At 43.3% G+C, this 22,603-nt stretch overlaps 1 protein-coding gene across 3 annotated transcripts in view; it reads left to right on the top strand.

The window, feature by feature from the left end:
• Positions 1 to 16,701, top strand: part of LOC133554290 (PHD finger protein 20-like) — a 42,244-nt gene extending 25,543 nt beyond the window's left edge. For all 3 annotated transcript variants that reach the window (XM_061902838.1, XM_061902836.1, XM_061902835.1), the window contains exons 14-17: positions 166 to 361; positions 433 to 631; positions 9,288 to 9,453; positions 16,197 to 16,701. In XM_061902838.1, coding sequence (XP_061758822.1) covers positions 166 to 361; positions 433 to 631; positions 9,288 to 9,453; positions 16,197 to 16,339 — 704 coding nt within the window. In that variant the 3' untranslated portion in view covers positions 16,340 to 16,701. The remainder of the gene's footprint in view (positions 1 to 165; positions 362 to 432; positions 632 to 9,287; positions 9,454 to 16,196) is intronic.
• The last annotated feature ends 5,902 nt before the right edge of the window (positions 16,702 to 22,603 follow it).

The following is a 22,603-nucleotide window of genomic DNA, read 5'->3' as shown; positions in this document are numbered from 1 at the left end:
TGAATATAAGTTGAAAAGGATTTGCAAATCTGTTTTTATTTACCATTTACACAACGTGCCAACTTCACTGGTTTTGGGTTTTGTATATGTAATAGAGTGGGACCTGATTATGTTGACAAGCAGACTTATGTTGGATCAAGTCTTATGTTTTGTCGAAATATTCAGGCTGGAGGCGTGCTCAGCGCTACCCGGCCGAGCCCGACTTGCTGGCGTCGGGTCGCATGTTCGGCCTGTCCTGCGTGAGGGACAACTACTCCGAGGTCAACGCCTCCAAGATCACACTTACCAGCCGCCTCCTGGCGCACACGCACGGCCTCAATCAGGTCCTCAGCGGGCTGCAGCTCAAAATCAGCCTCTTACTGTGAGTCCAAGATGGCAGCGCTCGCCCGCCGCCACCGTCGCTCACCCTGTCTGTCCGTCCTTTCCACGCAGCACGCCCTCGCACCCTGACCTGCAGCTGTGGCGCTTGCCGTGGAGACCGGAGGAGGGGCGTCGGCCGGCGGGCGGTCCGAGGGGAGAGACCTCCGTCAGCTACGTCAGCAGCGAGCACTGCTATCAGAAGCCCGGTGCATTATGGGAGAGTCAGGAAGGGGAGGAGACCGAGAAGCAGGAAGCTCACGACCAGCACAAGGTAAGCATGTGACCTGACCCACCAGGTGGGAAATCATCTGTTCCAGGGTCAAACTGTGGCCTTTGGGAGGAAATCAAAGAGCAGAAATATACGATTAAATTCACATCTGATTTTTTTTTTGCAAAGTATGACATTTCTGTCAGACACCAGAACTTCAGCATTTTTTCCGTAATACATGAATTCAAGAATGATGGCAATAATCATGCATGGATACATTAATCACGCACTTTATTTTGAGGCGGGTTTTTATTCAGCCAGTGTTCAAATTTCCCTTCAAAATAAACTCAAACGGCACTTCAAGTTCTACTGAAACCCACTACTACCGACCACGCAGTCTGCTAGTTTATACATCAATGATGAAATATTAACATTGCAACACATGCCAATACGACCTTTTTAGTTAATTAAATTGCAATTTTAAATTTCGCGCAAAGTATCCTGTTGAAAACGTCAGTATGATGACGCGTGCGCGTGACGTCTCGGGTTGAAGCGGACATTTTTTTCCAGCCCGGTCCCAGCTATAAGTAGTCTGCTTTACTCGCATAACTACACGGTATTCTGGACATCTGTGTTGCTGAATCGTTTGCAATTTGTTCAATTCATAATGGAGACGTCAAAGAAGAAAGATGTAGGTGGGAAGCGGTGTATTGCAGCTGCCTATAGCTACACAAACACAGCCGGTGTTTCCTTGTTTACATTCCCTACAGATGACGGTCAAGCTTTACTATGGAACAGAGCGGTCAAGCGAACATGGTTCCCTACCACATGTCAAACGGCAGGTTTCGGTGAGAAAATTGTGGTAATAAGTCGGCTCTTACCGCAGACATGAGCGGATAGCTTGCGTCGTTTCTTGTGCACCTGTCAAAGAGGCAGCTGTAGACTCTCTTGCCTCCTCCGACCGGCCCCCCCCGAATGTGGGATGCTTCCAGAGTGAAGGAGGGGGGAAAAAAGCTCAGACCGACCCCAACGGCTGCCTCCGCTTCGCCTCGTCGACAAACGTGGTTTCCCTCAGAGACACTGGCGGTCACCACACCCCTCAGACTCTCAAGTACCATATAATCTCCCTTAAACACTAATAACACAATAAGCAGATAAGGGATTTTCCAGGATTATCCTTAATAAATGTGTCTAATATCTGAATCGCTCCTACTGCCATATTTTTTTTTCTAGTCCTTCACTCTAACTTTCCTCATCCACGAATCTTTCATTCTCGCTCAAATTAATGGGGAAATTGTCGCTTTCTCGGTCCGAATCGCTCTTGCTGCTGGTGGCCATGATTGTAAACAATGTGAGGATGTGTGGAGCTCCACAACCCTTGACGTCACGCGCACATCGTCTGCTACTTCCGGTACAGGCAAGTTTTTTTTTATTAGCGACCAAAAGTTGCGAACTTTATCGTCGATGTTCTCTACTAAATCCTTTCAGCAAAAATATAGCAATATCACGAAATGATCAAGTATGACGCATAGAATGGACCTGCTAGCCCCGTTTAAATAAGAAAATCTCATTTCAGTAGGCCTTTAAGATAAAGTTCCTGCCAAGTTCTTGCCAAATTCTGAACAAATGATTGACTTAATTTAGTAAAATATTTAGAAAACGTTCCGTTTATGACAGGGATTCTCAAACTGTGGTACGCCAAATAATCACTTGACGAAAGTACAGTGTTGTATTTTCTGTGAGCAAAGTCTTTTTTTCAACGGCCAAATTTTCGGTGCATCGCGAGTCAATAGTGCGCAAATTATAGGCTCTAGATCAGGGGTCGGCAACCCAAAATGTTGAAAGAGCCACATTGGACCAAAAATACAAAAACAAATCCGTCTGGAGCCGCAAACAATTAAAAGCCATATTACATAAAGATAGTGTGTCATGAGATATAAATTGAATTAAGAGGACTTAAAGTAAACTAAATGAGCTGAAATATAGCTACAAATGAGGCATAATGATGCAATATGTACATATAGCTAGCCTAAATAGCATGTTAGCATCGATTAGCTTGCAGTCATGCAGGGACCAAATATGTCTGATTAGCACTCCACGGAAGACAGTAAGAGCAACAAAACTCACCTTTGTGCATTCACGCATAATGTTAAAAGTTTGGTGGACAAAATGAGACAGAAAAAGAAGTGGCATAAAACACGTCCTAGAAAGTCGGAAAAAGTTGTACATGTAAACAAACCACGATGAGTTCAAGGACCGCCAAAATTATTAGGACAAAACAAATACTCGAATCAGTGAAGCATGTTTAATACAAACATTGTGCTTTATAACAATTAGGGAAGTTTGTGTCATGTTTGTCCTCCTGCAGAAACTATATTAAAACAAAAAAATAAAATTTTTTCCCCTCATTTTTTTCCATTTTTCAGACATTTTTGAAAAACCTCCAGAGAGCCACTAGAGTGGCGCTAAATAGCCGCATGCAGCACGCCGACCCCCGATCTAGATTTATACTTTGATTCCGAAGAAATAGTGATTGTTGAAGGACTGGAAATGAGGCCAGGGCGTATTTGCTTAGATGCGTGTTGAAAAATAAAGCTAACGTAGATCCACGCTAAGTGTTATCCTCTACTTAACACATACTCGCCAACCCTCCCGATTTTCCCGGGAGACTCCCCAATTTCACTGCCACTACTGAAAATCTCCCGGGGCAACCATTCTCCTGAATTTGTCCTGATTTCCACCCTGACAACAGTGTTGGGGGCGTGGCCTTAAAGGCACTGCCTTTAGCGTCCTCTCTCACCTGTTAAGGAGACTATTATATATGTCTCTGTTATCCATAGGTTTATCTATAACCCATAAAGTAGGCAGGCACGGAGCTATTTCTCAGCGTGTTTTTATTCCAGCCGGCACGTTAATACACTGACACACAACATCCGGATTCCCATCATGCATTGCTTCAAAACTACGGCAAGTAGTAATGTCCAAAAACATAACAGAGACGAAGCAGAAGAAAGACATGGCGACGACGAGTAAGAAAAGGAAGTACGCTTGCAAGTTCCAAAATGATTGGGAAAAAATAATTTCAGTTCATCCAGGACAGCTCGAAGGGGAAGGGGTAATGCTGCCTGCAAATTTTGTAGATCAGATTTCTCCATTGAACACGATGACCGAACATATACTCATTCATTCATGAACGGATTATATGTGTGTATATATATACAGAGGTAGGTAGTAACGGGCTACATTTACTCCGTTACATCTACTTGGGTAACTTTTGGGATAAATTGTACTTCTAAGAGTAGTTTTTATGCAACATACTTTTACTTTTACTTGAGTATATTTATAGAGAAGAAACTCTACTTTTACCCCGCTCCATTTATCTGCAATCAGGTCGCTACTCACTACTTTTTTTTTTTTTTATCGATCTGTTAATGCACGATTTGTTTGTTTTGATTTTGGCAGACACGCATTCAAAGTAGGATCTAAGCATGCCTGCGTTTCACCAATCACATGCAGTCTCTGGTGACGTTGGACCAATCAAACAGAGCCAGGTGGTCACGTGACCGTCACACGTAGAACCCGACATGTTGAAAAACTTATTGGGGTGTTACCATTTAGTGGTCAACTGTACGGAATACGTACTGTACTGTGCAATCTAATAATAAAAGTTTCAATCAATCAACCAATCAATCAAAAGTGTAAAGGAAAAAAGACACTTTTTATTTCAACCGTACTTCCCGTCAAAAGCCTAAAGACGGATCGCACAGTTCCTGTCTTCACAATAAAAGTGCCGCTCCATCGCGCCTGCGCTAACAAAGTAAGAGTCTCCGAAAGCCAGCGCAAACAAACTAGCAAGCTACGGAGTTTGCCGCCAATGTATTTCTTGTAAAGTGTATAAAAACGAATATGGAAGCTGGACAAATAAGATGCCAAAAGACAACGACTTTCATGATGTATTAGACAGGAAGGAGAAACTTTTTTTCTCCTCCATTTGAAAACCAGGACGTTATCAGCACTACTGTCTAATTCCAATCAATGCAAGTCATCAGAATCAGGTAATACACCAACTTATATTCTTGTCTTCATGAAAGATAGAAATCTATGTGTTAAACATGCATGTATATTCATTAAAACACCTTTAACATGTCAACAAAAACGGCAAAATAAATATAAATTATATACTGTATATATAAAGGTATATATATATATATATGTGTGTGTGTGTGTATATGTATATATGAGGTAGATCACCTTGACTTGGTCATTTAAGTAATTGATGAACGTTGAAAAACTTATTGGGCTGTTACCATTTAGTGGTCAATTGTACGGAATATGTACTGTACTGCAATCTAATAATACAAGTTTCAATCAATCAATCAATCAATCAATCAATCAATGCCTACTGAGCCTATGGTGCTGTTAAGTTATTGTGGCTCAATGTGCCTTATTTTTTTTTATTTTAATGTATTATTATTTAATATATAATATTGTTTTAGTTGCTTAAGAGATAGTCCTGGCTCATTGCTATTTTTAGGTTTTTGTGCATTATTTGTTGCCGTAATCAGGTTACTCATCAGTTACTCAGTACTTGAGTAGTTTTTTCACAACATACTTTTTACTTTTACTCAAGTAAATATTTGGGTGACTACTCCTTACTTTTACTTAAGTAATAAATCTCTAAAGTAACAGTACTCTTACTTGAGTACAATTTCTGGCTACTCTACCCACCTCTGTATATATATATATATATATATATATATATATATATATATATATATATATATATATATATATATATATATTACACTATATACATCCATTCATACTTTATATCACTTTTTTCACGTAAAAAGCACACATTTTTAAGGTGTGGTGATTTTTATTTTATTTTGTAGTAGTTGTAGCGACTTCCTTGTTCATTTACAGCAGGGGTCCCCAAACTTTTTGACCCCACTGGTGCCAAAATGTTTTCCGATACTTTTCCAAACAAACGGGACCACAAAATTGTCTTTATTTGAACAAAAAATCCTAGCAAACGTGTTTATTATTGCAATTTAGTCCTTAAATAAAATACTGAACATACTAGACAACTTTTAGTTTAGTAGTAAGTAAACAAACAAAGACTCCTAATTAGTCTGCTGACGTATGCAGTAACATATTGTGTCATTTATCATTCTATTATTTTGTCAACATTATGAGGGACAAACTGTAAAAAATGGATTACTAATCCACTTGTTCATTTACTGTTAATACCTGCTTACTTTCTGTTTCAACATGTTCTATCTACACTTCTGTTAAAATGTAATAATCACTTATTCGTCTCTTGTTTGATGCTTTACATTTATTTTTGGATGATACCATAAATGCAGGTATCGATCCGATACCAAGTAGTCACAGGATCATACATTGGTCATATTCAAAGTCCTCATGTGTCCAGGGACGTATTTACTGAGTTTATAAACATAACATGAATTTGAAAAAAATGAAAAAGATTTTTTGACGATAAAAAATATCGATATAATCATAGTAGTATCGACTAGATACGCTCTTGTACTTGGTATCATTACAGTGGATGTCAGGTGTAGATCCACCCATGGCATTTGTTTATATCCAGGCATGCTAGCTTTTGTTATCGGTGACGCCGGTGAGCTATTTTATCCTCCTACGTTGTGTAGTGCAGCATGTTTAGCTATTCCCCGTCCTCCAGTGATAATGTTACGTGTAAGAAACTTACTTTATTAGGATTACTGATTTAGACGTAGATAAAACACTGCAGACTGCGGAGGGATGTTAGCTGCTAGCTAATTTGCCATGACTTAAAGGCCTATTGAAACCCACTACTACCAACCACGCAGTCTGATAGTTTGTACATCAATGATGAAATATTAACATTGCAACACATGCCAATACGGCCTTTTTAGTTTACTAATTTGCGATTTTAAATTTTGCGCCGAAGTATTCTGCTGAAACGTCGCGGTATGATGACGTTTGCGCTTGACTTTGTAGAGGACATTTTGTTCCTGCACCGTTCCCAGCTATAAGTCGTCTGTTTTCATCGCATGATTCCACAGTATTCTGGACTTCTGCGTTGCTGAATCTTTTGCAATTTGTTCAATGAATAATGGAGACGTCAAAGAAGAAAGCTGTAGGTGGGAAGCGGTGTATTGCGCCTGCCTTTAGCAACTCAAACACAGCCGGTGTTTCCTTGTTTACCTTCCTGAAAGATGACGGTGAAGCTTTACTATGGAACAGAGCGGTCAAGCGAACACGGTCGGATTGGACCACACACACAAAGTACAGTGTATTATGCAGCGATCATTTCGAAAGATCGTGTTTCGAAGAGGGTCCCTTGCGAAGGGCAGAGATGGGCATCGCCACCACCCGTCGACTGGTGCTGAAGAAAGGTGCAGGGTTGTACAGGTACGACCATATAACCTCACTAAAACACTAGTAACACAATAAGCAGATAAGGTATTTTCCAGAATTATCCTAGTAAATTTGTCTAATAACATCTGAATCGCTCCCACTGTATAGTCTTTTTTTTTTTTTTTTTCTAGTCCTTCACTCACTTTCCTCATCCACGAATCTTTCATCCTCGCTCACATAAATGGGGAAATCGTCGCTTTCTCTGTCCGAATCGCTCTCGCCGCTGGTGGCCATGATTATAAACAATGTGAGGATGTGAGGAGCTCCACAACTTGTGACACCACGCGCACATCGACTGCTACTTCCGGTACAGGCAGGGCTTTTTTATTAGCGACCAAAAGTTGCGAACTTTATCGTCGATGTTCTCTACTAAATCCTTTCAGCAAAAATATGGCAATATCGCGAAATGATCAAGTATGACACATAGAATGGACCTGCTATCCCCGTTTGAATAAGAAAATCTCTTTTCAGTAGGCCTTTAAAGCACCTCTTTCTGAGGGGGTTTCAGTATTATAACTTCACATTTATCTTTAGTTTTTAAGCATTGTCCGTCTACACACTGTCTGCTTGTAAGTACTCGGTGTGTGTGCTGCCAAACATGCTCCTCCGCTCCTAAAACCAGCAATGTCACGACATGACGGTACTTTTCAAACCGCGTATAGTACCGTTTTTGATTCATTAGTATCCCGATACTATGCTAGTATCAACTCTAGTTCAAACACAGTGTTACTTTTCAAACGGTGTGTAATGTTACAGCGGCCAAAATAATGAAATGTTTAATAAAACCTCTGCCCTGTTTTTAATGAACACTTGGACCTACTATGCTGTTTTGTTTTAATGTTGGTGGTACTTGGTCAAAAAAAAAAAAAAGAAGGTGCGCATTCTAGAATAGAACAGAAGGGACTTTATTGTCATTATATTTGCATATAACGAGATTAAAGACTCCTAACGTTTTAGGCTAGCTGTGTAGCTTACTTTGTACCGTGACACCTAAAACTCTCGGATTCAGACTCTCGGCACCGTCTAATACAGGGGTGTCAAACTCAAATACAGAGCAGGCCAAAATTTAAAACTGAACTAAGCCGCGGGCCGAGGTTGAACAAATTAATCCTTTAATAGGGACCCAAACAAGTTTTGCATTGAATATTGACCAAGCAAGGCTTATATAACTTTATAGTGACATGCAAAGTCGAGTTTAAAATAATAATAATTAAAAAATATCAATGGCATATCAAATAAAATAGAAATACAAATTGAATGCCTCTTTTCGGCGGCGGGTTTGAGGTGGGGCGGGGTTTGGTGGTAGCGGGGGTGTATATTGTAGCGTCCCAGAAGAGTTAGTGATGCAAGGGGTTCTGGGTATTTGTTCGGTTGTGTTTATGTTGTTTGTGTTGTGTTACGGTGCGGATGTTCCCCCGAAATGTGTTTGTCATTCTTGTTTGCTGTGGGTTCACAGCGTGGCGTATATTTGTAACCGTGTTAGAGTTTATACGGCCACCCTCAGTGTGACCTCTATGGCTGTTGACCAAGTATGCCTTGCATACACTTGTGTGTGTGTGTATGAGCTGCGTATATTATGTGAGTGGGCCGGCACGCTGTTTGTATGGAGGAAAAGCGGACGTGGCGACATGTAGAGAACGCCAAAGGCAGTGCTTTTACAGCCCGCCCCCAATATTATTGTCCAGGTGGAAATCGGGAGAAATTCGGGAGGGGCACTGAACTTCGGGAGTCTCCCGGGAAAATCGGGAGGGTTGACGAATATGAGTATTAGTGATGAATGCGGTGTTACTGCGGCGGGCCAGCTCTAATGTTAATTTGATATTGCCTCAAGGGCCAAATGAAATTACACGGAGGGCCATATTTGGCCTGCGGGCCAGAGTTTGACACCCATGGTCTAATAAGTACGGCGGCTTCCGGCGACCCCCGGCCAGGGGTCCACGGCACAGATAGCAGGCCCATCAAAATTTCCGCCAAATTTTTGCCAATTCTAAGGCCGCCGCACCCTGAGCTGCTCTGGCGCCCCCCAGTGGAGACTGATTGACAACCACAGCGTAAAGAGAAATGGTCGGCGACTACATCCTCCATCTTTGAGTCAGCGTGCGCGGCGTACGTGGTAAAGCCCCAGGTGATGCCGGGAGAAGTATCTGAAAAAGGGAGGTTTTGCGCAGCAGACTGCTGCTGTTGCTATGGCAACGTGCCACCGCCGGTGACCTATTTTCACGTGAATCTTCGCAGTCTTCCTCCACACACAGAACGAACCTGATGTTTCTATGGCGACCATGGCTCCTTACAGGACGTGAAGCGGGAGGACGAGGACGCAGACGGGCGCGGCGAGGACAGAAGGTCACGTGGTCACGTGACCTCGGCCACCCAGTGCCAGCTCAACCTGCTGGACCACGTGGAGAGTCTACACCAGCATATCTGCGCCAGGATGGACCTGGTCGAGAAAGACCTGGACGGTGAGACATAAACCCCGCCCCTTTTTTCCAAAGTGCAATGGAACGCCCCGAAAGATGGACCCGTGTCCCCCTCGTACCCCGTCACTGCAAATGTTAAAGGGATATTTATTATTCATAACCAGTCCCGTCACAAAATAGATTTATTATATATTCCTAGCACAAACGCTAAGGACACAGTTGGGGAGATTTCATTATATAAAAATTATAATAGGTAATGTTTATTGTAGCGTCCAGGAAGAGTTAGTGCTGCAAGGGGGTCTGGGTATAATATTATAATATAAAGTATAATAGTTAAAAACATAAAAAGTACAATAGTTAATAACATCCATCCATCCATTTTCTACCGCTTGTCCCTTTAAGGGTCGCTGGAGCCTATCTCAGCTGCATCCGGGCGGTAGTTAATAACATCCATCCATCCATTTTGTACCGCTTATTCCCTTTTGGGGTCACGGGGGGCGCTGGCGCCTATCTCAGCTACAGTCGGGCGGAAGGCGGCGTACACCCTGGACAAGTCGCCACTTCATCCCAGGGCCAACACAGATAGACAGACAACATTCACACTCACATTCACACACTCGGGCCAATTTAGTGTTGCCAATCAACTTATCCCCAGGTGCATGTCTTTAGAAGTGGGAGGAAGCCGGAGTACCCGGAGGGAACCCACGCATTCACGGGGAGAACATGCAAACTCCACACAGAAAGATCCCGAGCCTGGGATTGAACCCAGGACTGCAGGACCTTCCTACTGTAAGGCAGACGTACTAACCCCTCTGCCACAGTCAAGCCCAGTTAATAACATAAAAAGTATAACACTTAATGACATAAAAAATACAATAGTAACATAAAAAGTATAATAGTTAATAACAAAAACTATAATAGTAACATAAAAACTATAATAGTTCATGACATAAAAACTATAATGGTAACATGAAAAGTACAAGTTAATAACAGAAAAAAGTATAATCCGTATTTTAAAAAAGTATAATACATTAAAAAATATGATAGTAACATAAAGTATAATATCATAAAAAATATAATAGGTAATACCATAAAAACTATAATAGTAACAAAAACTATAATAGTTAATAACTTGAAAACTATTATAGTAAAAAAAATTATAATAGTTAATAACATAAAAACTAATAGTAACATAAAAAGTATAATGGTTAATAACATCATGTGTAATAGTTAACATAAAAAATATAATAGTAACATAAAAAGTATAATAGTTAATAACATAAAAAATATAATAGTAACATAAAAATATGATTGCTAACAACATAAAAAAAGTATAATAGTTAATCACATACAAAATGTAATAGTAACATAAAACTATAATAGTTAATAACAAAGTATAATAGTTTTTTTTTAAAGTATAACGTTGATAACATAAAAACTATACTAATAACATAAAAAATATGATAGTTAACATAAAAACTATAATAGTAACATAAAAAGTATAATGATTTATAACAAAGTATAATAGTTATTTAACATTTTTTAATAGTTAATAACAAAGTATAATAGTTAATAACATCCATAGACATGCACCTGGGGATAGGTTGATTGGCAACACTAAATTGGCCCTAGTGTGTGAATGTGAGTGTGAATGTTGTCTGTCTATCTGTGTTGGCCCTGCGATGAGGTGGCGACTTGTCCAGGTTGTACCCCGCCTTCCGCCCGATTGTAGCTGAGATAGGCGCCAGCGCCCCCAGCGACCCCGAAAGGGAATAAGCGTTAGAAAATGGATGGAGTTAATAACATAAAAAGTATAATAGTAACATAAAAATATGATTGCTAATAACATTAAAAAAGTATAAAAATTAATAACATAAAAAAATGTAATAGTAACATAAAACTATAATAGTTAATAACATTAAAACTATAATAGTAACATAAAAACTGTAATAATAACATAGAAACTATAATAGTAACATAAAAAATTAAATAGTTAACATACAAACTATAATAGTTAATAACATAAAGTATAATAGTTATTTTTTTAAAAGCATAACGTTGATAAAAAATATGAACGTTAACATAAAAACTAAAATAGTAACATAAAAAGTATAATAGTCCATCCATCCATCCATCATCTTCCGCTTATCCGAGGTCGGGTCGCGGGGGCAACAGCCTAAGCAGGGAAACCCAGACTTCCCTCTCCCCAGCCACTTCGTCTAGCTCTTCCCGGGGGATCCCGAGGCGTTCCCAGGCCAGCCGGGAGACATAGTCTTCCCAACGTGTCCTGGGTCTTCCCCGTGGCCTCCTACCAGTTGGACGTGCCCTAAACACCTCCCTAGGGAGGCGTTCGGGTGGCATCCTGACCAGATGCCCGAACCACCTCATCTGGCTCCTCTCGATGTGGAGGAGCAGTGGCTTTACTTTGAGTTCCTCCCGGATGGCAAAGCTTCTCACCCTATCTCTAAGGGAGAGCCCCGCCACACGGCGGAGGAAACTCATTTCGGCCGCTTGTACCCGTGATCTTATCCTTTCGGTCATGACCCAAAGCTCATGACCATAGGTGAGGATGGGAACGTAGATCGACCGGTAAATTGAGAGCTTTGCCTTCCGGCTCAGCTCCTTCTTCACCACAACGGATCGGTACAACGTCCGCATTACTGAAGACGCCGCACCGATCCGCCTGTCGATCTCACGATCCACTCTTCCCTCACTCGTGAACAAGACTCCTAGGTACTTGAACTCCTCCACTTGGGGCAGGGTCTCCTCCCCAACCCGGAGATGGCATTCCACCCTTTTCCGGGCGAGAACCATGGACTCGGACTTGGAGGTGCTGATTCTCATTCCGGTCGCTTCACACTCGGCTGCGAACCGATCCAGCGAGAGCTGAAGATCCCGGTCAGATGAAGCCATCAGGACCACATCATCTGCAAAAAGCAGAGACCTAATCCTGCGGTTACCAAACCGGAACCCCTCAACGCCTTGACTGCGCCTAGAAATTCTGTCCATAAAAGTTATGAACAGAATCGGTGACAAAGGACAGCCTTGGCGGAGTCCAACCCTCACTGGAAATGTGTTCGACTTACTGCCGGCAATGCGAACCAAGCTCTGGCACTGATCGTACAGGGAACGGACCGCCACAATAAGACAGTCCGATACCCCATACTCTCTGAGTACTCCCCACAGGAGTTCCCGAGGGACACGGTCGAATGCCTTCTCCAAGTCCACAAAGCACATATAGACTGGTTGGGCAAACTCCCATGCACCCTCAAGAACCCTGCCGAGAGTATAGAGCTGGTCCACAGTTCCGCGACCAGGACGAAAACCACACTGTTCCTCCTGAATCCGAGGTTCGACTATCCGACGTAGCCTCCTCTCCAGTACACCTGAATAAACCTTACCGGGAAGGCTGAGGAGTGTGATCCCACGATAGTTGGAACACACCCTCCGGTCCCCCTTCTTAAAGAGAGGAACCACCACCCCGGTCTGCCAATCCAGAGGTACCGCCCCCGATGTCCACGCGATGCTGCAAAGTCTTGTCAACCAAGACAGCCCCACAGCATCCAGAGCCTTCAGGAACTCCGGGCGGATCTCATCCACCCCTGGGGCCTTGCCACCGAGGAGCTTTTTAACTACCTCAGCGACCTCAGCCCCAGAAATAGGAGAGTCCACCACAGATTCCCCAGGCACTGCTTCCTCATAGGAAGACGTGTTGGTGGGATTGAGGAGGTCTTCGAAGTATTCCTTCCACCTATCCACAACATCCGCAGTCGAGGTCAGCAGAACACCATCCGCACCATACACGGTGTTGATAGTGCACTGCTTCCCCTTCCTGAGGCGGCGGACGGTGGTCCAGAATCGCTTCGAAGCCGTCCGGAAGTCGTTTTCCATGGCTTCCCCGAACTCTTCCCATGTCCGAGTTTTTGCCTCCGCGACCGCTGAAGCTGCACACCGCTTGGCCTGTCGGTACCTGTCCACTGCCTCCGGAGTCCTATGAGCCAAAAGGACCCGATAGGACTCCTTCTTCAGCTTGACGGCATCCCTCACCGCTGGTGTCCACCAAGGGGTTTTAGGATTGCCGCCACGACAGGCACCAACTACCTTGCGGCCACAGCTCCGATCTGCCGCCTCGACAATAGAGGTGCGGAACATGGTCCACTCGGACTCAATGTCCAGCACCTCCCTCGTGACATGTTCAAAGTTCTTCCGGAGGTGGGAATTGAAACTTTGTCTGACAGGAGACTCTGCCAGACGTTCCCAGCAGACCCTCACAATGCGTTTGGGCCTCCCAGGTCTGTCCGGCATCCTCCCCCACCATCGCAGCCAACTCACCACCAGGTGGTGATCGGTAGAAAGCTCCGCCCCTCTCTTCACCCGAGTGTCCAAAACATGAGGCCGCAAATCCGATGACACAACTACAAAGTCGATCATGGAACTGCGGCCTAGGGTGTCCTGGTGCCAAGTGCACATATGGACACCCTTATGTTTGAACATGGTGTTTGTTATCGACAAACTGTGACGAGCACAAAAGTCCAATAACAAAACACCACTCGGGTTCAGATCCGGGCGGCCATTCTTCCCAATCACGCCTCTCCAGGTTTCACTGTCGTTGCCAACGTGAGCGTTGAAGTCTCCCAGTAGGACAAGGGAATCACCCGGGGGAGCACTTTCCAGTACTCCCTCGAGTGTTCCCAAAAAGGGTGGGTACTCTGAACTGCTGTTTGGTGCATAAGCACAAACAACAGTCAGGACCCGTCCCCCCACCCGAAGGCGGAGGGAGGCTACCCTTTCGTCCACCGGGTTGAACTCCAACGTACAGGCTTTGAGCCGGGGGGAAACAAGAATTGCCACCCCAGCCCGTCGCCTCTCACTGCCGGCAACGCCAGAGTGGAAGAGAGTCCAATCCCTCTCGAGAGAAGTGGTTCCAGAGCCCTTGCTGTGCGTCGAAGTGAGTCCGACTATATCCAGCCGGAATTTCTCGACTTCGCGCACTAGCTCAGGCTCTTTCCCCCCCAGTGACGTGACGTTCCACGTCCCAAGAGCTAGCTTCTGTAGCCGAGGATCGGACCGCCAAGTGCCCTGCCTTCGGCTGTCGCCCAGCTCACAATGCACCCGACCTTTATGGCCCCTGCTATGGGTGGTGAGCCCATTGGAGGGGTGACCCACGTTGCCTCTTCGGGCTGTGCCCGGCCGGGCCCCATGGGTACAGGCCCGGCCACCAGGCGCTCGCCATCGTGCCCCACCTCCGGGCCTGGCTCCAGAGGGGGGCCCCGGTGACCCGCGTCCGGGCGAGGGAAATCTGGGTCCATGGTTTATCATCTTCATAAAGGTCTTCGAGCTGCTCTTTGTCTGATCCCTCACCTAGAACCTGTTTGCCTTGGGAGACCCTACCAGGGGGCTTTATGCCCCCGGACAACATAGCTCCTAGGATCATTGGGACACGCAAACTCCTCTACCACGATAAGGTTGCAGCTCAAAAAAAGTATAATAGTTAATGACATAAAAAATACAATTGTAACATAAAAAGTATAATAGTTATAACATAAAAAATACAATAGTAACATAAAAAGTATAATAGTTAATAACAAAATCTATAATAGTAACATAAAAACTATAATAGTTAATGACATAAAAACTATAATGGTAACATAAAAAGTATAATAGTTAATAACAGAAAAAAGTATAATCGTTATTTAAAAAAAGTATAATCGTTAATAACATAAAAAATATGATAGTAACATAAAGTATAATAGTTAATAACATAAAAAATATAATAGGTAATACCATAAAAACTATAATAGTAACAAAAACTATAATAGTTAATAACTTAAAAACTATAATAGTAACAAAAACAATAATAGTCAATAACATAAAAACTAATAGTAACATAAAAAGTATAATGTTAATAACATAAAGTATAATAGTTATTTGAAAAATGTATAATAGTTAATTACAAAGTATAATAGCTAATAACATAAAAAGTATAATAGTTAATAATATAAAAAGTATAATAGTTAATAACATAAATAAAGAGTATAATAGTTAATAACATAAAAAATATAATGGTAACATAAAAAATATAATTGCTAATAACATTAAAAAAGTATAATAGTTATTAACATAAAAAATGTAATAGTAACATAAAACTTTTGGGGTCGCGAGGGTGGCTGGAGCCTATCTCAGCTGCATTCGGGCGGAAGGCGGGGTACACCCTGGACAAGTCGCCAGCTCATCGCAGGGTGATAGTTATACTAACAGTACTAGTAACATAAAAAGTCCAATAGTTAATAACATAAAAAGTATAATAGTTAACAAAAAATGTATAACAGTTAATAACATAACTAAAATGTCAATAAAAAAACGCAATAGTTAATAGCAGAACTAAAATGTTAATATAAAAACTTAATATTTAATTAAGGAATATTTGCAATGAGGTGGCGGTGAAATAGTGCTCTTTATGATGAGACTTGAGCTCAGTGAGCGTATTTTAATGTCCACTGTAGGAAAGTGTTGTTCATAACTGCAGCAATGCCTATAAAAGACCACTAGGTGGCAGTAGTGTTTCCTATTAACTGTGTCACTTTAACTACTTCTGCACTTACACGGTGCCTGGTGGGATACATGGTGGTCCTTTTTTCAGATTTGTTGTTACCTTGTAGAGCAAGAAGTCAACTTAACCCTTTTTATTGTGTGTGTGTGTGTGTGTGTGTGTGTGTGTGTGTGTGTGTGTGTGTGTGTGTGTGTGTGTGTGTGTGTGTGTGTGTGTGTGTGTCCTCACCCGCCAGTGTTGGAGTCCTGGCTGGACCACTCGGGCGAGCTCGAGCCTCCCGAGCCTTTGTCCCGCCTCCCGCAGCTCAAGCAGCGAATCAGGCGGCTGCTGCGAGAGCTGTCCATCATCAGGCGCCTGTCCGTACGCCGCTGGCACTGACTCCCAGCCACTTGCACGCCTAGCGTTAGCTTAGCATTAGCATCCCTTCATGTCAGCGTCGCACTTAACCGAGTTTTTCTTTACTTTCTAATCAGGAAGATAAAAACCACATCACATTGCCGCCAAAACACGCGCTTTCAACTAAAAGTATCGGGACGAACATTTCCACTAACTGCAATTCCAGACGACAAGACTGATGATGTCGCCACACACAATGTAAACATGATGAATGTTTTCTATTCTTCCACAGGAAGGTGTAAAAAGTTGTAATTTTGATAAGCACACCAGCGAGGTTCTTTCAATCTCCTTTTAAAGGCAAGACGGCGTTCAAGGAGGCCGCTCATTAAACGCTAAAGTTGTGACCGCCGTGTTTTGTTTGTCAGACACACACTCGCTAACTTGATGACGTCAGCACTATGTCTTGTCATCCTACTGGTCAGCAGGTGGTCACACACAGGGTGTGTGTGTGTGTGTCTGTGTGTGTGTGTGTGTGTGTGTGTGTGTGTGTGTGTGTGTGTGTCTGTGTGTGTTCCTTCCTTCCGGCATTGCTTACTTAATGGGGACATCACTCTGTTTACACAGTCACCTTTAGGGGATTCCTTCCTTCCTTCTGTCTTTCCTTCCTCGCTCTGTTTACACAGTCACCTTTAGGGGATTCCTTCGTTACGTCTTTCCTTCCTTCCGTCCGTCCTTCCTTCCTTCCTTCCTTCCTTGCTCTGTTCACACAGTCACCTTTAGGGGATTCCTTCCTTCCTTCCTTCCTTCCTTCTTTCCTTCCTTCCTTCCTTACTTCCTCGCTCTGTTTACACAGTCACCTTTAGGGGATTCCTTCCTTCCTTCCGTCTTTCCTTCCTTCCTTCCTCTCTCTGTTTACACAGTCACCTTTAGGGGATTCCTTCCTTCCTTCCGTCTTTCCTTCCTTCCTTCCTCGCTCTGTTTACACAGTCACCTTTAGGGGATTCCTTCCTTCCTTCTGTCTTTCCTTCCTCGCTCTGTTTACACAGTCACCTTTAGGGGATTCCTTCGTTACGTCTTTCCTTCCTTCCGTCCGTCCTTCCTTCCTTCCTTCCTTCCTTGCTCTGTTCACACAGTCACCTTTAGGGGATTCCTTCCTTCCTTCCTTCCTTCCTTCTTTCCTTCCTTCCTTCCTTACTTCCTCGCTCTGTTTACACAGTCACCTTTAGGGGATTCCTTCCTTCCTTCCGTCTTTCCTTCCTTCCTTCCTCTCTCTGTTTACACAGTCACCTTTAGGGGATTCCTTCCTTCCTTCCGTCTTTCCTTCCTTCCTTCCTCGCTCTGTTTACACAGTCACCTTTAGGGGATTCCTTCCTTCCTTCTGTCTTTCCTTCCTCGCTCTGTTTACACAGTCACCTTTAGGGGATTCCTTCGTTACGTCTTTCCTTCCTTCCGTCCGTCCTTCCTTCCTTCCTTCCTTGCTCTGTTCACACAGTCACCTTTAGGGGATTCCTTCCTTCCTTCCTTCCTTCCTTCTTTCCTTCCTTCCTTCCTTACTTCCTCGCTCTGTTTACACAGTCACCTTTAGGGGATTCCTTCCTTCCTTCCGTCTTTCCTTCCTTCCTTCCTCTCTCTGTTTACACAGTCACCTTTAGGGGATTCCTTCCTTCCTTCCGTCTTTCCTTCCTTCCTTCCTCGCTCTGTTTACACAGTCACCTTTAGGGGATTCTTTCCTTCCTTCCTTTCATCTTTCCTTCCTTTCTTCCTTTTTTCCTTCCTTCCTTCCTCGCTCTGTTTACACAGTCACCTTTAGGGGATTCCTTCCTTCCTTCCTTCCGTCTTTCCTTCCTCGCTCTGTTTACACAGTCACCTTTAGGGGATTCCTTCCTTCCTTGCTCTGTTTACACAGTCACCTTTAGGGGATTCCTTCCTTCCTTCCTTCCGTCTTTCCTTCCTTCCTTCCTCGCTCTGTTTACACAGTCACCTTTAGGGGATTCGTTCTTTCCTTCCTTCCTTTCATCATCCTTCCTTCATTTTTTTCCTTCCTTCCTTCCTCGCTCTGTTTACACAGTCACCTTTAGGGGATTCCTTCTTTCCTTCCTTCTTTTCGTCATCCTTCCTTCATTTTTTTCCTTCCTTCCTTCCTTCCTCGCTCTGTTTACACAGTCACCTTTAGGGGAATTATTCCTTCCTTCCTTTCGTCTTTCCTTCCTTTCTTCCTTTTTTCCTTCCTTCGTTCCTCGCTCTGTTCACACAGTCACCTTTAGGGGATTCCTTCCTTCCTTCCTTTTTCCTTCCTTCCTTCCTTCCTTGCTCTGTTTACACAGTCACCTTTAGGGGATTCCTTCCTTCCTTCCGTCTTTCCTTCCTTCCTTCCTCTCTCTGTTTACACAGTCACCTTTAGGGGATTCCTTCCTTCCTTCCGTCTTTCCTTCCTTCCTTCCTCGCTCTGTTTACACAGTCACCTTTAGGGGATTCTTTCCTTCCTTTCATCTTTCCTTCCTTTCTTCCTTTCTTCCTTTTTTCCTTCCTTCCTTCCTCGCTCTGTTTACACAGTCACCTTTAGGGGATTCCTTCCTTCCTTCCTTGCTCTGTTTACACAGTCACCTTTAGGGGATTCCTTCCTTCCTTCCTTCCTTGCTCTGTTTACACAGTCACCTTTAGGGGATTCCTTCCTTCCTTCCTTCCATCTTTCCTTCCTTCCTTCCTCGCTCTGTTTACACAGTCACCTTTAGGGGATTCCTTCTTTCCTTCCTTCCTTTCGTCATCCTTCCTTCATTTTTTTCCTTCCTTCCTTCCTCGCTCTGTTTACACAGTCACCTTTAGGGGATTCCTTCTTTCCTTCCTTCCTTTCGTTATCCTTCCTTCATTTTTTTCCTTCCTTCCTTCCTTCCTCGCTCTGTTTACACAGTCACCTTTAGGGGATTCATTCCTTCCTTCCTTTCTTCCTTTTTTCCTTCCTTCGTTCCTCGCTCTGTTCACACAGTCACCTTTAGGGGATTCCTTCCTTCCTTCCTTTTTCCTTCCTTCCTTCCTTCCTTGCTCTGTTTACACAGTCACCTTTAGGGGATTCCTTCCTTCCGTCTTTCCTTCCTTCCTTCCTCTCTCTGTTTACACAGTCACCTTTAGGGGATTCCTTCCTTCCTTCCGTCTTTCCTTCCTTCCTTCCTTGCTCTGTTTACACAGTCACCTTTAGGGGATTCCTTCCTTCCTTCCTTCCGTCTTTCCTTCCTTCCTTCCTCGCTCTGTTTACACAGTCACCTTTAGGGGATTCGTTCTTTCCTTCCTTCCTTTCATCATCCTTCCTTCATTTTTTTCCTTCCTTCATTCCTCGCTCTGTTCACACAGTCACCTTTAGGGGATTCCTTCCTTCCTTCCTTTTTCCTTCCTTCCTTCCTTCCTTGCTCTGTTTACACAGTCACCTTTAGGGGATTCCTTCCTTCCTTCCGTCTTTCCTTCCTTCCTTCCTCTCTCTGTTTACACAGTCACCTTTAGGGGATTCCTTCCTTCCTTCCGTCTTTCCTTCCTTCCTTCCTCGCTCTGTTTACACAGTCACCTTTAGGGGATTCTTTCCTTCCTTTCATCTTTCCTTCCTTTCTTCCTTTCTTCCTTTTTTCCTTCCTTCCTTCCTCGCTCTGTTTACACAGTCACCTTTAGGGGATTCCTTCCTTCCTTCCTTGCTCTGTTTACACAGTCACCTTTAGGGGATTCCTTCCTTCCTTCCTTCCTTGCTCTGTTTACACAGTCACCTTTAGGGGATTCCTTCCTTCCTTCCTTCCGTCTTTCCTTCCTTCCTTCCTCGCTCTGTTTACACAGTCACCTTTAGGGGATTCCTTCTTTCCTTCCTTCCTTTCGTCATCCTTCCTTCATTTTTTTCCTTCCTTCCTTCCTCGCTCTGTTTACACAGTCACCTTTAGGGGATTCCTTCTTTCCTTCCTTCCTTTCGTTATCCTTCCTTAATTTTTTTCCTTCCTTCCTTCCTTCCTCGCTCTGTTTACACAGTCACCTTTAGGGGATTCATTCCTTCCTTCCTTTCTTCCTTTTTTCCTTCCTTCGTTCCTCGCTCTGTTCACACAGTCACCTTTAGGGGATTCCTTCCTTCCTTCCTTTTTCCTTCCTTCCTTCCTTCCTTGCTCTGTTTACACAGTCACCTTTAGGGGATTCCTTCCTTCCGTCTTTCCTTCCTTCCTTCCTCTCTCTGTTTACACAGTCACCTTTAGGGGATTCCTTCCTTCCTTCCGTCTTTCCTTCCTTCCTTCCTCGCTCTGTTTACACAGTCACCTTTAGGGGATTCATTCCTTCCTTCCTTTCATCTTTCCTTCCTTTCTTCCTTTTTTCCTTCCTTCCTTCCTCGCTCTGTTTACACAGTCACCTTTAGGGGATTCCTTCCTTCCTTCCTTCGGTCTTTCCTTCCTCGCTCTGTTTACACAGTCACCTTTAGGGGATTCCTTCCTTCCTTCCTTCCTTCCTTCCTTGCTCTGTTTACACAGTCACCTTTAGGGGATTCCTTCCTTCCTTCCTTCCGTCTTTCCTTCCTTCCTTCCTCGCTCTGTTTACACAGTCACCTTTAGGGGATTCCTTCTTTCCTTCCTTCCTTTCGTCATCCTTCCTTCATTTTTTTCCTTCCTTCCTTCCTCGCTCTGTTTACACAGTCACCTTTTAGGGGATTCCTTCCTTCTGGCAGGCAATGCTCACTTAATGGGGACATCGCTCTGTTTACACAGTCACCTTTAGGGGATTCCTTCCTTCCTTCCTTCCGTCTTTCCTTCCTTCCTTCCTCGCTCTGTTTACACAGTCACCTTTAGGGGATTCCTTCTTTCCTTCCTTCCTTTCGTCATCCTTCCTTCATTTTTTTCCTTCCTTCCTTCCTCGCTCTGTTTACACAGTCACCTTTTAGGGGATTCCTTCCTTCTGGCAGGCAATGCTCACTTAATGGGGACATCGCTCTGTTTACACAGTCACCTTTAGGGGATCTCTGACGGTGTGGGGACCAAAAATAAAATGTCCCCAAAAGGGAGGTTTAACCATTAATAGTACTGTGATTCTGTATGGTATCCATCCTTAGTTGAAACTAATATATTTTTCCTAAAACAAAATCTGGTTTAGTGTTCCTCAGGATGACATTTTCATACAGCATGATTATAAAACATTACTACCTTTTGAAGTATGATTCACATTCAGAATTTTCCATCCTTCTATATATGGTAGTTGGAGTTGCAGACAACTTCATTACTGCTAAATAGCAGTTTTCAGTAATGTTACAGAAGATGCAGGATTTGCTTTAAACATTTAAAGGCCTACTGAAACCCACTACTACCGACCACGCAGTCTGATAGTTTATATATCAATGATGAAATATTAACATTCCAATACGGCCTTTTTAGTTTACTAAATTACAATTTTAAATTTCCCGGGAGTTTCGTTCTGGAAACGTCGTGTAATGATGACGTGTACGCAAGACGTCGCGGGTTTTTAGGAAGTATGAGCGCTGCACACACACACAGCTAAAAGTTGTCTGCTTAAACGCGATAATTACACAGTATTTTGGACATCTGTGTTGCTGAATCTTTTGCAATTTGTTCAATTAATATTGGAGAAGTCACAGTAGAAAGATGGAGTTGGGAAGCTTTAGCCTTTAGCCACACAAACACACGGTGATTCCTTGTTTAAAATTCCTGGAGGTGAAACGTTACTATGGATCAGAGCGCGGTCAAGCGAGCATGAATCAAGACGGAATGTCAACCAGCAGGTTTCGGTGAGAAAATTGTGGTTAAAAAGTCACTTCTTACCGGAGAAAAGCTGAGCATGTTTCGTCCATAGCTGCCGTCGACTCCCCTGAGACATTGCGCATCAAGACACCCGTGGAGACACCCTTCCGACTATCAGGTACTATTTAACTCACTAAAACACTAGCAACACAATAGAAAGATATGGGATTTCCCAGAATTATCCTATTAAATGTGTCTAAAAACATCGGAATCCGTCCCAATCGCATTTTTTTTTTCTAGTCCGTCGCTATCAATATGTCAGAGTTATTTTGTGTTGAACCCCATGATGCAGAGATGGAGGCAGGCATTGGATAAAAAGACATGATTTAATTCAAACTAAACAAGAACAAACAAAAAGCACGCATGTGGGCGGAATAACCAACTAAGGGAGCTAGCACTGGGGGCTAGAAAAACAAAAAGGAACTTTAGCATGGAAGCTAGTGGATAGCAAACAGAAAAACTGGAAATAACTAATGCTAGAGTGACATGTGGCAATACAATACAATACAATGATTCAGCAACTGACACAAGATGAAGAGGG

Source organism: Nerophis ophidion, linkage group LG06 (assembly GCF_033978795.1).
Source record: "Nerophis ophidion isolate RoL-2023_Sa linkage group LG06, RoL_Noph_v1.0, whole genome shotgun sequence".
NCBI classification, from domain to species: Eukaryota; Metazoa; Chordata; class Actinopteri; order Syngnathiformes; family Syngnathidae; genus Nerophis; species Nerophis ophidion.
Note: the sequence above shows the minus strand (reverse complement) of the source record. Positions and strands in the feature narration are given on the sequence as shown.